The sequence below is a fragment of the Eucalyptus grandis genome, chromosome 6, assembly GCF_016545825.1.
Source record: "Eucalyptus grandis isolate ANBG69807.140 chromosome 6, ASM1654582v1, whole genome shotgun sequence".
Classification (NCBI taxonomy): Eukaryota; Viridiplantae; Streptophyta; class Magnoliopsida; order Myrtales; family Myrtaceae; genus Eucalyptus; species Eucalyptus grandis.
In genome coordinates, this window is record NC_052617.1 from 56,881,733 (window position 1) to 56,895,977 (window position 14,245).

The following is a 14,245-nucleotide window of genomic DNA, read 5'->3' on the forward strand; positions in this document are numbered from 1 at the left end:
AGAATCTACAATAGTTATTTATCACTATCAAACCACGTTACATGTCTAAAATGAGAAAAAATAGAACAGCCCACCATCAGCATATGCCTCGAGCTAAACAACGTTTCCACTTTCCTACAGTACGAGCAGAGGAGTTTCCACTCAAGCATGATTAGAAAGTATCACATACGAATAGAAGTTTCAACATATGTTACTTTGGAACCTGGTAGCAGAGAGAGATCTTCTTGAGGTGAAACAAAGAGGATATTAATAGTATGTTGGTTGGAAGGTCTAGAGAACCTACAATAGTTATTTATCACTATTAGACCACATCACATGTCCAAAATGAGAAAAAACTGAACAGCCCACCACCAGCATATGCCTCGAGCTAAACAAAGTTTCCACTTTCCTACAGTAAGAGCAAAGAAGTTTCCACTCAAGCATGATTAGAAAGCATCACCCATGAATAGAAGTTTCAACATAGGTTACTTTGGAACCTGGTAGCAGAGAGATTTTCTTGAGGTGAAACAAACAGGATATACAAACATCAATTAGCTAATGTGATGGATACTTAGATAGCAAAAGCAGACTGTAATTAAAAAAAGGAAAAAGGATTATTGCCAAGATCTCTCACATATAAATTGAAAAACGTGAGCATTTAATCTGCAGGAAAAATTGCATTGAGTGGACCCCAAGTATAAAAATTGTCAATCAAACCTTACATGCATCTATAGTGCAGGAGTTGGCACTGATCTCATTGAGATATTCCATGTGCAAAGCTTAACTTTAATGCATTAGTGAAGAATAGCAGTTCACTGCAACTGCAAGAGAATTTACATGTGGCTTTAGATTCAATACAGGTAAGCCATGTAAAGTCAACATGGATGACTGAGGGCAATAAACATTAGATGGTACAAACAAGATGATACCAACAAAAGTTCACTCTCGAGGTATACCACCTATTGAATGTTGAAGTCTTAATGAGGTGACACACCCAAAACCAATTTCATAAATTTTATTTTAGTAACAAATAACTTGTGATGCCATAAAATACGCTGAAATTGATTTGACAAATCAAACTTCCCACAGCCGTTTCTAAATTATTATGCATGTCTGAAAGCAGAACCATACTAGGTAAACAAATTCAAAAGATACTTCAGCTCAAATAACAATCAGGTGTTTCATCACATCCTTCACTAAAAAAGGTGATAATAATTCTATTAGCAACAGCTCCATCATCATAGATGTTTTCTGTTCCCATGTTTGATGAAATTATGGGTCTGAGATCATGACCACATTTCTACATGGAAGCTGATGTATCCAAGCATAGGAAGCAACAATCTTCTCATGATATTTAGAATATATTATTATTTGCGCTTTAAGCAAATCAGTTATTAGCCATTTCTCTTACTGATCATAATCTTCATTAAATATGAACATAATCATACCCCCTGGGTTCAGAGCGACAGCAGCTTTCTTCAGTGCAGCTAAAACCGTGAAGCATGCAACAGCTCTGGGGAGAGGCAATGAAGATGTAGAAAATAAAATGGGCATCACTCCAGAGCTATTCACCTGTGACAGAAATAATGAACCATACAAATATAGCTCTAATTGGTTCCACATTTAAAGCGAGTGAGCTCGTTCCAATTCCAACCAAAAGGTGGATAACAATCGATATCCGCAAGCAGTACACTCATGTAGGTACAACTTTGTACAATGTACTACCTATAGCACATAAAAGTTGACATCAAAAAGTAGTTTCCTGGGTTGGCAAACAGTTATTGAAATGTATACACAAGCTATGGTATCTGGTATCCTTCAAAATGGTTGGCTATGTTTGAACTCTTGCCGCGCTCCTCACAATGCACTATCATTCTGTAGGATATTTTGGCTCTACAGATTACAGACAAAGTTAATCAGCATATTAAACTCGTAGAGAGAAGTGCAGAAATGATTGGCCCAGAAGCCTAAATTATCCACTCATGCTACTCCAGGATAGATGGACAAAACGAGGTACTTAAATTGCATTTAGATTATCTCCCCAGGTACTTATCTCATTAAAAGTCACTTGCAAGCAACACTTTAACCTAACTTACAAGAAGAGGCAACAAGAGGAGAATGGATAAAGATGGGTAAAAGCAATATATGTTCACCCATGGTCTACTGAAAAGTGTAAGATGTGTCATACAATCCATCCATTTCATTGAAGTAAAGCAAATCTCCACAAGGAAATGGAAACGAGGAAACAGAAAACTAGACTCAATACATAGAATAGACCACCGCACTTCACATAAAGTTAGGCGCAAAACAGAAGAAAATAGAGAAACAAGGAACTCAGCCAGATCACGACTAGCACATGTAAGACGGATCCTTAAATTACTACGACAGACTATGTAGCCTTATGGAAAAGGGTACTTTGCGATCACATTTAGAACCTTATTACTCCAGTCTGCTGCAGTCTTATTATGCTTGGAAATGGATAGCATCCCCGGATACCAAGCTTGAAGGGTTAGTAAGCAGATTTTTGAAGGCCTCCATATCTTGAGGCATAGTTGAGGGGAATTTTCCTTTCTGCTTCATGAAATTTTTTGTTACGGAGCATGTTATATTTCTCTCTCTTAATCCTATCATAATATGATAAAATCCTAGAATTTATAATGATCACCTAGCCGAACATATACGATGCCAAGCACTAAGGGGACAGAGGATAAAATGATGGCAACATGCCCCACACATCCACCTTCCAAGGTAGAGTACTTGGCCTATAGCCTGGCAGATTTTTGAAGGCCTCCGCTTCTGCAGGTGTATCTTGAGGCATAGTTGAGGGGAATTTTCCTTTCTGCTTCCTGAAAATTTTTGTTACAGAACATGTTAAGTGCATTTCTTTCTCTTAATCCTAGAAATTTATGATGATCACTTAGCCAAACATATACAACACCAAGGACTGGAAGAACAGAGGATAAAATGACGGCAACATGCCTCACATAGTTGTCATCCTGATTAGCTTGGGCTTGTTCAACCAAAGAATACTGGTAAGTAGGAGATTGTGCTTGCAAATATTAACAGCAATGCCATTTCCAATACTCAGGTCAGAGATCCTCTCTCCACTGTATGTTGTAAATACTAAGCCAAGCATTAATGTTGAAACAGAAGAAAGAGTCCACTCTGTGCTTAAGTCCTCAACATAGGGACAAAGGTAGAGTACTTGGCCTATAGCCGGGCATATATAGATAAGATGGGGATAGGTGTTACCAGGAAAACTCATCACCAAGAAAAAGTATTTTCATCTGAAGTGAATTTGCATCAAGTAAACTAGTAGGCAATCAACTAGAAGATCATTTTAAATGACTTTTCCCAAGTATATGGCTATGTTATGTATGAAACCCCACTAAGCCCAGATCATTGTTGGCACGCCATTAGGGCTCTCAGGAAACATATCAAATAGAAATACTTCCATTCAGTTCATTTATAGTCGCTTTTTAAAAAACTGGTCACACAAGTATGTACTATATCTGACACAATTGTAGAAATTTGAGAAAGAAGAGAAATGTGAGTGAAAATCCAAACATGCAGTATAGACTGGAACAAAAATCAAAAACCAAAGAAGCCACAAATCTTCTTTGCATGCTGTAATTTCACTTTGACAATGGTTAATATAATTTTGTGTGCCAGTTAATTAAGTGCTTGCCTGTACTATGGCAAACTGGACTGAAGCATAGCAAGTATACCGGAGAACTTCCTTCCGGCTCCACCTTCTCCTTCTTTCAGGTCTTGCAACTTCCAATATATTTGTGCCAAAAGCTGAAACACAATTTGCGCATTCACAAAGGGAACCATACCAAAGAAGCAAATCTTAAGTCTACCAATACCTCCCCCAGAAAAAGAATCCAAAGTGCTCAGCAGACTACACTGATCCAAATTCCAGCAAAGCATCCCGATTTAACCCTCCCACGGGACCATATATGCCTAGTCGGTATAGGGCCAAATATCCCAACAACTTCAGGAATTTCCAAGGCAATGGCCCTTTAAAGAAATAACCAAAAACAATGTAACCATCCTCAATTGCAGTGGCTGCAGAAAGGGAGTTTGTTAGTCAATTGGTTATCTGAGCTAATGACAGCCAAACTATGAACAACAAGCAATGTAAGAAGTTTCACCCAGCCACTCCCCGCCATGAGACGATGTCTTTTTCCCTCCTTGTGCTCAAGGAGCTCTCAGATATTGGAGAAAACAAACCTAAAGAACTTTCCCATTTGGAGTTCAGCGCAGAGAAATGATGTGAATCTATTCCAAAAGAATCAAAAACTGCGCCCTCAAAGCTGAGGAGTATTTAAGGGACAAAGTAAAATAAGGAACTTGACCATGATGACTTTTCTGAAACAGGAAGCAATGACTGGACTCAATTTATCAATAATTTCAAAAATGACCACCAGTGATAAAATCCTACAAAACTATTGAGAATCACATCTTAAGACCTATTGATAATTACTTGCATAATATGCATGACATTCTTTAAAAGCACCCTCAAACTCCCAATGTTGTATCAAGGAAATAATTCTGCAACAAAAGAGACAAAGGTAGGAAATTGTCATCATTTGCATCATTTGGAAACGGCTTTAATGTTAAAATTTAAATCCGGTTACTTTTCCATAGAACATAAAATCAAGAAGCTAATATTTAGAAAGCACAAAACAAAAATCTCACTATTCTTTAAAACAGAGAGATGTTACAAAATCCCTTTAACACAAATTAATATATATATATATATATACAAACAAATATTCAAAAGGTGAAAACTAAAGATTTAACTTTTTCGGCAAAAAACACACATATTTGAAAACTCACAGTAATACATTCAGAAACTTGTGATATGGTCTAAAATATTATGCATGACGTTCTTTAAAAGCAAATCTAAACTCCCAATGTTCTTTAAAAATAGTAGGTCTCGTACAAAAAAGATTCAAAAAAATATATTACCATCATTTGCAACATATGGAAATGGCTTTGACGGAGAACTTCAAATTTGGGTAGTTCTTTGAAAGATTACTTAAAATCAAGAAGGAAATGACAAAACAAAAGTCTCCCAATTCTTTAAATCAGAGAGATTTTATCAAATCTCTTTAACAAAGAACATTCACAAAAGAGATAATATTGAAAAGGAGAAAACAAAAGTTCACCTTTTTTGGTAAAAAAGAGATCTATGACAACTTATTGCTCACAAAGCTATTCAGAAATTCATTTAACAATCTTGTGAAAGTATCTATCAATATGCATGAGGTTCCTCGAAAGCTAAGCACAATCGCCAATGTTATTTGAAAATAGTAGGACTAGTACGAAATAGAGTAAGGAAGAAAATTGCCACCATTTGCAACATTTGAGTCGATCACTCTTTGACAGAATACTTAAAAATCAAGAAGTCAATATTTAGAGAGGACAAAACAAAAGCTTCACAGTACATTTAAAATGGAGAGATATTTATGTATCCTCTTTAACAGAGAACTTTTGCAGAACAGATAAATATGAAAAAAGACAAACAAAAGTATTGAATTTTTTTTGTCAAAAAAGAGATATTTGTAAGACTGCTGCTCATAAAGCTATTGCATAATAGATTAGACAAAATTGTGATAAATATATATGACAGCAGCTTGTTTGAACTCTCGATGTTGTTTGAAAAAGGAACAAAATTACTATCATGACATTTGGAAACTGACTTCAACATAAATCCAGTTTCTCTTTGACAAAAATCTTGAAAGCAAGAAGAAGTTAATGTTTAGAAAGGACAAAACCACAGTAGTCTCATGATTCTCCAATAACAATATGCATGACATTCCTTAAAAGTAATTTAAAACTCTCAATGTTATTTAAAAATAAAAGGTCTTGTATAAAAAAGAGGAAGGAAGAAAATTGACATCTTTTGCAACATTTTGAAATGTCTCAAAAGGAAAACTTTAAATCTAGTGACTCTTTAACAGAAACTTAAAAACAAGAAGTTAACATTTAGAAAGGAACAGAGAGATTATCTCTTTAACAAAGAACTTCTGAAATAAAATTCAAAAGAAGAAAACAAAAGTTTTGACTGTTTTGGCAAAAAAGAGATACTTAAGAACATACTGCTGATAAAGCTATTAAAAAATAGATTTGAAAAACTTGTGATAAATTCGCAATAAGTTATTTTTTAAGCAAAGTTGAACTCCCAATGTATGTTTTCTATAATAATACGTCCTGTACAAAACAGGAAGAAAATTGCCATCATTTACGATCTTTGGACGTGACTTTCAGAAAACATTGAATCTGGCTAGTCCTTGACAAAATTTTAAAATCAAGAAGTTAAAATTAAAAAGACAACACAAAAAAGTCTAACAGTACTTGAAAACAAAGAGAAATACTATAAAATCTCTTTAACAAAAATTTTTGAATTACAAATAAATATTCAAAAGGTGAAAACAAAAGTTTAACTGTTTAGGCAAAAAGGCGATACTTGAAAACTTACTGCTGAAAGGCTATTGAGAAATAGATTTGACAAACTTGTCATAAAAATGCATGACATTATTTAAAATCAACTTTCAACTCCCTTTATTATTTCAAAATAATACTTCTTGTACAAAACAGAGTAAGGAACAAAATGTTTGACGTAGAACTTTAATCCATGTACTCTGTGACAGAAAACTTAACTTCAAGGAATTAATATTTCAAAAGGAAAAGAAAAGAAAAAAGCCTCACAATTCATTGAAATAGCTCGAGATATTATGAAATGTCTTCAATAACGAAATTTTAAGAAATAGAACTGAAAAGGAGAAAACAAAAGTTTAACTTTTTCACAAAAAGAGATATTTGATAACTCACTGCTATAGAGCTTTTGAGATAGATTCAAAAACTTGCTTTGATAACAAACTTTAAATCCAGTCACTCTTCGATAGAAAACTTAAAATCAAGAAGCTAAGATTCAGAAGGGACAAAGCAAAAAACTCGCAATTCTTTAAAACAGAGAGATTTTACGATATCTATAGAACTTTTTAAAAGGAGAAGTAAAAGTTTCAACTTTTTTGGTGAAAAAGAAATATTGGAAAACTACTCATAGATATCTGCAGAACTTTCAACTCCCGTTATCATTTCAAAATAATACTTCTTGTACAAAACAGAGTAAGGAACAAAATGTTTGACGTAGAACTTTAATCCGGGTACTCTCCGACATAAAACTTAAATTCAAGAAATTAATATTTCGGAAAAAGAAAAAACAAGTCTCACAATTCATTGAAATAGCTGGAGATATTATGAAATCTCTTCAATATCAAACTTTTAAGAAATAGAACTGAAAAGGAGAAAACACAAGTTTTAAGTTTTTCACAAAAAAAAACAGATATTTGATAACTTACTGCCATAGAGCTTTTGAGAAATAGATTCAAAAACTTGCTTTGATAACAAACTTTAAATCCAGTTACTCTTTGATGGAAAACTTAGAATCAAGAAGCTAATATTCAGAAAGGGCAAAACAAAAGACTCGCAATTCTTTAAAACAGACAGATTATACTATATTTGTAGAACTTTTAAAAAGGAGAACTTGTTGGCAAAAAAGAAATATTGGAAAACTACCCACAAATATGCATGACGGTTTTTCATAGCAAATTTGAACTCCCGATGTTTGAAAAATAATAGGTCTCACAAAAATCAGAGTAAGGTAGAAAATTGCAATCATTTGCGCCACTTTGAAACAACCTTGAAGGAAGACTCTAAATCTGGTTACTCTTTGACTCAAAAAAAAAAAAATATATATATATATAGATATATACATATAATCAGGAGGCTAATATTTAGAAAGGACACCAATAAAATTGAAATTCTTTAAAACAGAGAGATATTACAGAATCTCTTGAACAAAGAACTTCAAGAAGAAAAGATTAAAATTCAAAAGGAGAAAACAAAAGTTTTTTTGGCACAAAGGAGTGATTTAAAAACTTACTACTCATAAATTCTATTGAGAAATAGATTCTAAAGGTTGCAGCTCATTTGCACCATTTAAAACAACTTTGACAGAATATTTTAAATATGGCTACTCTTTGACAAAGTAATATACATACATATATAATCAAGAAGCTCATATTTAGAAAGGACAATAGAATTAAAATTCTTTAAAACAGAGAAATATTACGGAATCTTTTTCACAAAGAACTTTAAGAAAAAAGATTAAAATTCAAAAGGAGAAAAAAAAGTCTTAACTTATTTCGCGAAAATAGAGATATTTGATAACTTACTGCCACAGAGCATTCGAGAAATAGATTCAAAAACTTGCTTTGCTAACAAACTTTAAATCCAGTTTTCTCTTTGACAGAGAACTTATAATCAAGAAGCTAGTATTTAGAAAGGACAAACAAAAGACTCACAATTCTTTAAAACAAAGAGATTTTACGATATGTGTAGAACTTTTTAAAAGAGAGAAATTTTCAAAAGGAGAAATAAAAGTTCTGACTTTTTTGGCGAAAAAGAGATACTGGAAAACTGCTCATAAAATGCATGACATTTTTTGAAAGAAAATGTGAACTCCCGATGTTTGAAAAATAATGGGTCTCGTACAAATCAGAGTAAGGTAGAAAATTGCAATCATTTGCACCATTTAAAACGTCTTTGACAGAAAACTTTAAATACAGTTACTCTTTGACAAAAATAGATACAATCAAGAAGCTAATATTTAGAAAGGACAACAGTAGAACTGAAATTCTTTAAAACAGAGATATTGCGGAATCTTTTTAACAAACAACCTTTTAGGAAAAAGATTAAAATTCAAAAGCAAAAAACAATTTTTTTTTTTTTTTTTGGCACAAAGGAGGGATTTAAAAACATAATGCTTATAAAGTCTATTGAGAAATAGATTATAAAACTTGTGACTCATTTGCACCAATCTGAAACGACTTTCACAAAATATTTTAAATTTAATTACCCTTTGACAGAATAAAATATATATAATCAAGAAGCTAATATTTAGAAAGGACAACAATAGAATCTTTAAAACGGAGAAATTTTACAGAATCTCTTCCACAAAGATCTTTAAGAAAAAAGATTAAAATTCAAGAGGGGAAAAAATTACTTTTGTTTTTGCAAAACAGAGATATCTTATAACTTAATGCCATAGAGCTTTCCAGAAATAGATTCAAAAACTTGCTTTTAAAACACTACAAAGAACTTAAAATCAAGAAGCTAATATTTAGAAAGGAGCAAACAAAGGACTCGCAATTCTTTAAAACGGAGAGATTTACCATATCAGTAGAACTTTAAAAAAAGAGAGATATATTCAAAAGGAGAAATAAAAGTCAACTTTTTTTATGACAGGGATATTCCAAAAGTGCTCATAAAATGCATGACGTTTTTACAAGGCAAATTTGAACTCCCGATGTTTGAAAAATAATAGGTATCGTACAAATCAGAGTAAGGTAGAAAATTGCAATCATTTGCACCATTTTGAAATGACTTTGATGCAATACTTTAAATCCAGTTACTCTTTGACAGAATCAGATATAATCAGAAAGCTAATATTTACAAAGGACAACAAGAGAATTGAAAGTCTTTAAAACAGAGAGAGATTATGGAACCTCTTGAACAAAGAACTTTAAGAAAAAAATTAAATTTCAAAAGGAGAAAACAAAAGTTATTTTTGCACAAAGGAGGGATTTAAAAACTTACAACTCAAAGTCTATTGAGAAATAAATTCCAAAGGCTGTGACTCATTTGCACCATTTTGAAACCACTTGGCTGGAATACTTCAAATCTGGTTAATCTTCGACAAAATAATATATATATATATATATATATATATATATATATATAATCAAAAAGCCAATATTTAGAGAAGGACAACAATAGAATTAAAATTCTTTAAAACAGAGAAATATTAGGGAATCTCTTTCACAAAGAACTTTAAGAAAAAAGATTAAAATTCAAATGGAGAAAAAAAGTTTTTAACTTTTTTTCAAAAGAGAGAGAGATGTTTGATAACTTATTGCCATAGAGCATTTGAGAAAGAGATTAAAAAACTTGCTTCAATAACAAACTTTAAATCCAGTTTCTCCTAAACAGAGAAGTTATAATCCAGAAGCTAGTTTTTGAAAAGGACAACACAAAAGACTCGCAATTCTTTAAAACAGAGAGATTTCTGCTAAAATATGTGCAGATTTCTCAACATGAAACGATAGAACAGATCATGTGAAGACCAAAGAAGCTGGGAAATCTTGGACTTAGTAGAGTGTAATGACTCAGAGAGAGATAGAGAGTAGGATCCGAAAGTAACAGAAGTGAAAATATCCACGAAATAAAGAGGCATTGGTTTGCTAACAAATTTGGTAAAAAGGCGGTTCAACTACTTAAAAAATTAACTCTCAAGACATATACAGGTAATTATGCTTAACCCTTAAGGGAAAAGTCAAGCATTGACAAATTCCAGGCAAGAAAATATGTGCAGATCTCTGCTAAAATATGTGCAAATTTCTCAACATGGAACGATAGAACAGATCAGGTGAAGACCAAAGAGGCTGGGAAATCTTGGGCTTAGTAGAGTGTAATAACTCAGAGAGAGAGAGAGAGAGAGAGTAGGATCTGAAAGTAACAGAAGTGAAAATACCCATGAAATAAAGAGGCATTGGTTTGCTAACAAATTTGGTAAAAAGGTGGTTCAACTTCTTAAAAGATTATTTCTCAAGAAATATACAGGTCATTACGTTTAACCTCAGGGAAAAGGTCAAGTATTGACAAATTCAAGGCAAGAAAACCACAATGCCCTTGTCCCACTAGCCAGGACACATTCAAGAAAACACCAAATGAAATGCCTTCTCCTCAGATATGAAATAAATGGCATATAAACAAGAGGAATTCCTACCAAAACACCGGAATAAAAAAATATAGCAATTTTTAATTACGGGAAAAATACCGTTTTCATGAATGCCGCTGTAGTTTTACCCAGTTGAACAAGGGGTATTGATACTCCTTGGCGTTTCAGCTGTTCACTCATATCATCAGGGCCCAAGTGTAGGAAAGTGTAGTAGTAGTTGAGGAAGGCTATTAATAGTATGTTGGTCAGAAGGTATAGAGAACCTACAATAGTTATTTATCACTATTAGACCACATCACATGTCCAAAATAAGAAAAAACATAACAGTCCACCATCAGCATATGCCTTGAGCTAAACAAAGTTCTCACTTTCCTACAGTAGAGCAGAGAAGTTTCCACTCAAGCATGATTAGAAAGTATCACGCACAAATAGAAGTTTCAACATATGTTACTTTGGAACCTGGTAGCAGAGAGAGATTTTCTTGAGGCGAGACGGGATATTAATAGTATGTTGGTTGGAAGGTATAGAGAACCTACAATAACAGTCCACCATCAGCATATGCCTTGAGCTAAACAAAGTTTTCACTTTCCTACAGTAGAGCAGAGAAGTTTCCACTCAAGCATGACTAGAAAGTATCACGCACAAATAGAAGTTTCAACATATGTTACTTTGGAACCTGGTAGCAGAGAGAGATTTTCTTGAGGTGAGACGGGATATTAATAGTATGTTGGTTGGAAGGTATAGAGAACCTACAATAGTTATTTATCACTATTAGACCACATCACATGTCCAAAATGAGAAAAAACTGAACAGTCCACCATCAGCATATGCCTTGAGCTAAACAAATTATCTACTTTCCTACACTAAGAGCAGAGAAGTTTCCACTCAAGCATGATTATAAAGTATCACGCACGAATAGAAGTTTCAACATATGTTACTTTGGAACCTGGTAGCAGAGGCAGATTTTCTTGAGGTGAAACAAACACGATATACAAACATCAATTTGCTAATGCAATGGATACTCAGATTAAAAAAGCAGACTATGATTGAAAAGAAAAAGATGATTGCCAAGATCTCTCACATGTAAAATGAAAAACGCGAGCATTTAATCTGAAGCAAAAATTGCATTGAGTGGAACCCAAGTATAAAAATTGTCAATCAAAACTTACACGCATCTACAGTGCAGGATTTGACACCGATCTCAATGAGATATTGCCACGTGCAAAGCTCAACTTTAATGCATTAGTGAAGAATGGCAGTTCATTGCAACTGCAAGTGAATTTACATGTGGTTTTAAATTCAATACAGGTAAGCCATGCAAAGTCCAAGGGCAATAAACAGAGGGCAATAAACATTTACAAACAAGATGATACCAAAAGAAGTTCACTCTCGAGGTATACTACCTTTTAAATGTTGAAGTCTTAATGAGGTGACACACCCAAAACCTATTTCATAAATTTTACTTTAGTAACAAATAACTTGTGATGCCACAAAATATGCTAAAATTGATTTGACAAATCAAACTTCCCACAGCCGCTTCTAAATTATATGCATGTCTGAAAGCAGAACCATACTAGGTAAATAAATTCAAAAGATACTTCAATTCAAATAAATAATCAGGTGTTTCATCACATCCTTCTGTAAAAAAGGCAATAATAATTCTATTAGAACATCTCCATCTTAGATGTTTTCTGTTCCCATGATTGATGAAATTATGGGTCTCTGAGATCATGACCACCATTTCTACATGGAAGGTGATGTATCAAAGCATAGGAAGGAACAATTCTCATGATATTTAGAGTATATTATTATTTGCGTTTCAAGAAATCAGTTATCTGCTATTTCTCTTACTAATCACAATCTTCATTAAATATGAACATAAACATACCACAGGGGTTCAGAGTGACAGCAGCTTTCTTCAGTGCAGCCAAGCCCATGAAGCGTGCAACAGTCCTGGGGAGGGGCAATGAAGATGTAGAAAATACAATGGGCATCACCCCAGAGCTATTCACCTGTGACAGAAATAATGAACCAGATAAATATAGCTCTAATTGGTTCAACATTTAAAGCTAGCAAGCTCACTCCAATTCCAACCAAAAGGTGGACAACAATTGCATATCTGCAAGCAGTACACCGATGTAGGTACAACTTTGTACAATGTACTACCTATAGCACATAAATGTTGACATCAAAAAGTAGTTTCCTGGGTTGGCAAACAGTCTTTGAACCATATACATGAGCTACGATATCTGGTATCTTTCAAAATAATTGTCTATGTTCGAGCTCTTGCTGTGCTCCTCACAATGCAATATCATTCTATAAAATATTTTGGATCTACAGATCACAAACTATGTTAATCAGGGCCACTGTTTTGTCGGCACCCTTCCACTCGGTCTGACCCTGTCACTCTGAGTGCAAGTTTCTGGTACCGGCTGTCTTGTAAAGTTTTGGTTAAAGCTCAATATATTCTTACCTTACCAAAAAAAAAAAAAAAGAGAAGTGCTGATATAATTGGCCAGGAAGCCTAAATTATCCCTTCATGCTATTCCAGGATAGACGGACAAAATGAGGTACTTAAATTGCATTTAGATTATCCCCCCAGGTACTTAGCTCATTAAAAGTCACTTGCAAGCGGCACTGAACATAACTCAGAAGAAGAGGCAACAAGAGGAGGATGCATAAAGATGGGTAAGAGCAACGTATGTTCACCCATGGTCTACTGACAAGTGTAAGATTTTTCATAAAATCCATCCATTTCATAGACAGGAAATGGAAAAGGAGAAAACTGAAAACTGCATAGGCTCATCAATACATCAAATAGACCACCGCACTTCACATAAAGTTAGGCGCAAAACAGAAGAAAATAAAGAAACAAGGAACTCAGCCAGATCACAACTAGCACATGTATAAGAGATCCATGAATTACTAAGACAGACTATGAAGCCTTATGGAAAAAGGTAGTTTGCAATCATGTTTAGAACCTTATTACTCCAGTCTGCTACAGTCTTACTACACCCGGAAATGAATAGCATCTCCAGATAATGACCCTGAAGGGTAAATTAGCAGATTTTTGAAGGCATCAACTTCTGCTGGTATATCTTGAGGCATAATTGAGGGGAATTTTCCTTCCGGCTTCCTGAAAATTTTTGTTACGGAGCATGTCAAGTACATTTCTTCCCTTAATCCTATCATAATATGGTAACACCCTAGAATTTATGATGATCACCTAGCTGAACATATACGATACCAAGGACTAAGAGGACAGAGGATAAAATGATGGCAACATAACCCACACATCCACCTTCCAAGGTAGAGTACTTTGCCAATAGCCTGGCAGATTTTTGAAGGCCCCCACTTCTGCTGGTGTATCTTGAGGCATAGTTGAGAAGAATTTTCCTTTCTGCTTCCTGAAAATTTTTGTTATGGAACACGATCGGTACATTTCTTTCTCTT

General features: G+C 33.9%; 1 protein-coding gene across 10 annotated transcripts; it reads right to left on the bottom strand.

The window, feature by feature from the left end:
* Positions 1–574: 574 nt before the first annotated feature.
* LOC120286382 (preprotein translocase subunit SECY, chloroplastic-like) lies at positions 575–14,199 on the bottom strand. Of its 10 annotated transcripts, none has more exons than XR_005552276.1 (10): positions 14,094–14,199; positions 13,774–13,928; positions 12,681–12,804; positions 11,461–11,541; positions 11,244–11,324; positions 10,892–11,055; positions 3,668–3,780; positions 2,720–2,825; positions 1,428–1,551; positions 783–800 (listed from the first exon to the last, which is right to left on the bottom strand). XR_005552276.1 is itself a non-coding variant. In XM_039315937.1 (8 exons), the coding sequence occupies exons 2-8, from the start codon at positions 13,822–13,824 to the stop codon at positions 766–768; spliced, it is 660 nt and encodes a 219-aa protein (XP_039171871.1). In that variant the 5' UTR covers positions 13,825–13,928; positions 14,094–14,199; the 3' UTR covers positions 575–765. The 10 variants fall into 10 exon arrangements, 4 of the variants coding, with proteins under 4 accessions (XP_039171871.1, XP_039171872.1, XP_039171874.1 ...); XR_005552274.1 differs by lacking the exons at positions 783–800; positions 1,428–1,551 and adding exons at positions 1,618–1,872; positions 2,415–2,550 and having other exon boundaries at positions 2,645–2,825; XR_005552277.1 differs by lacking the exons at positions 783–800; positions 1,428–1,551 and adding an exon at positions 1,618–1,872.
* Between the last annotated feature and the right edge of the window lie 46 nt (positions 14,200–14,245).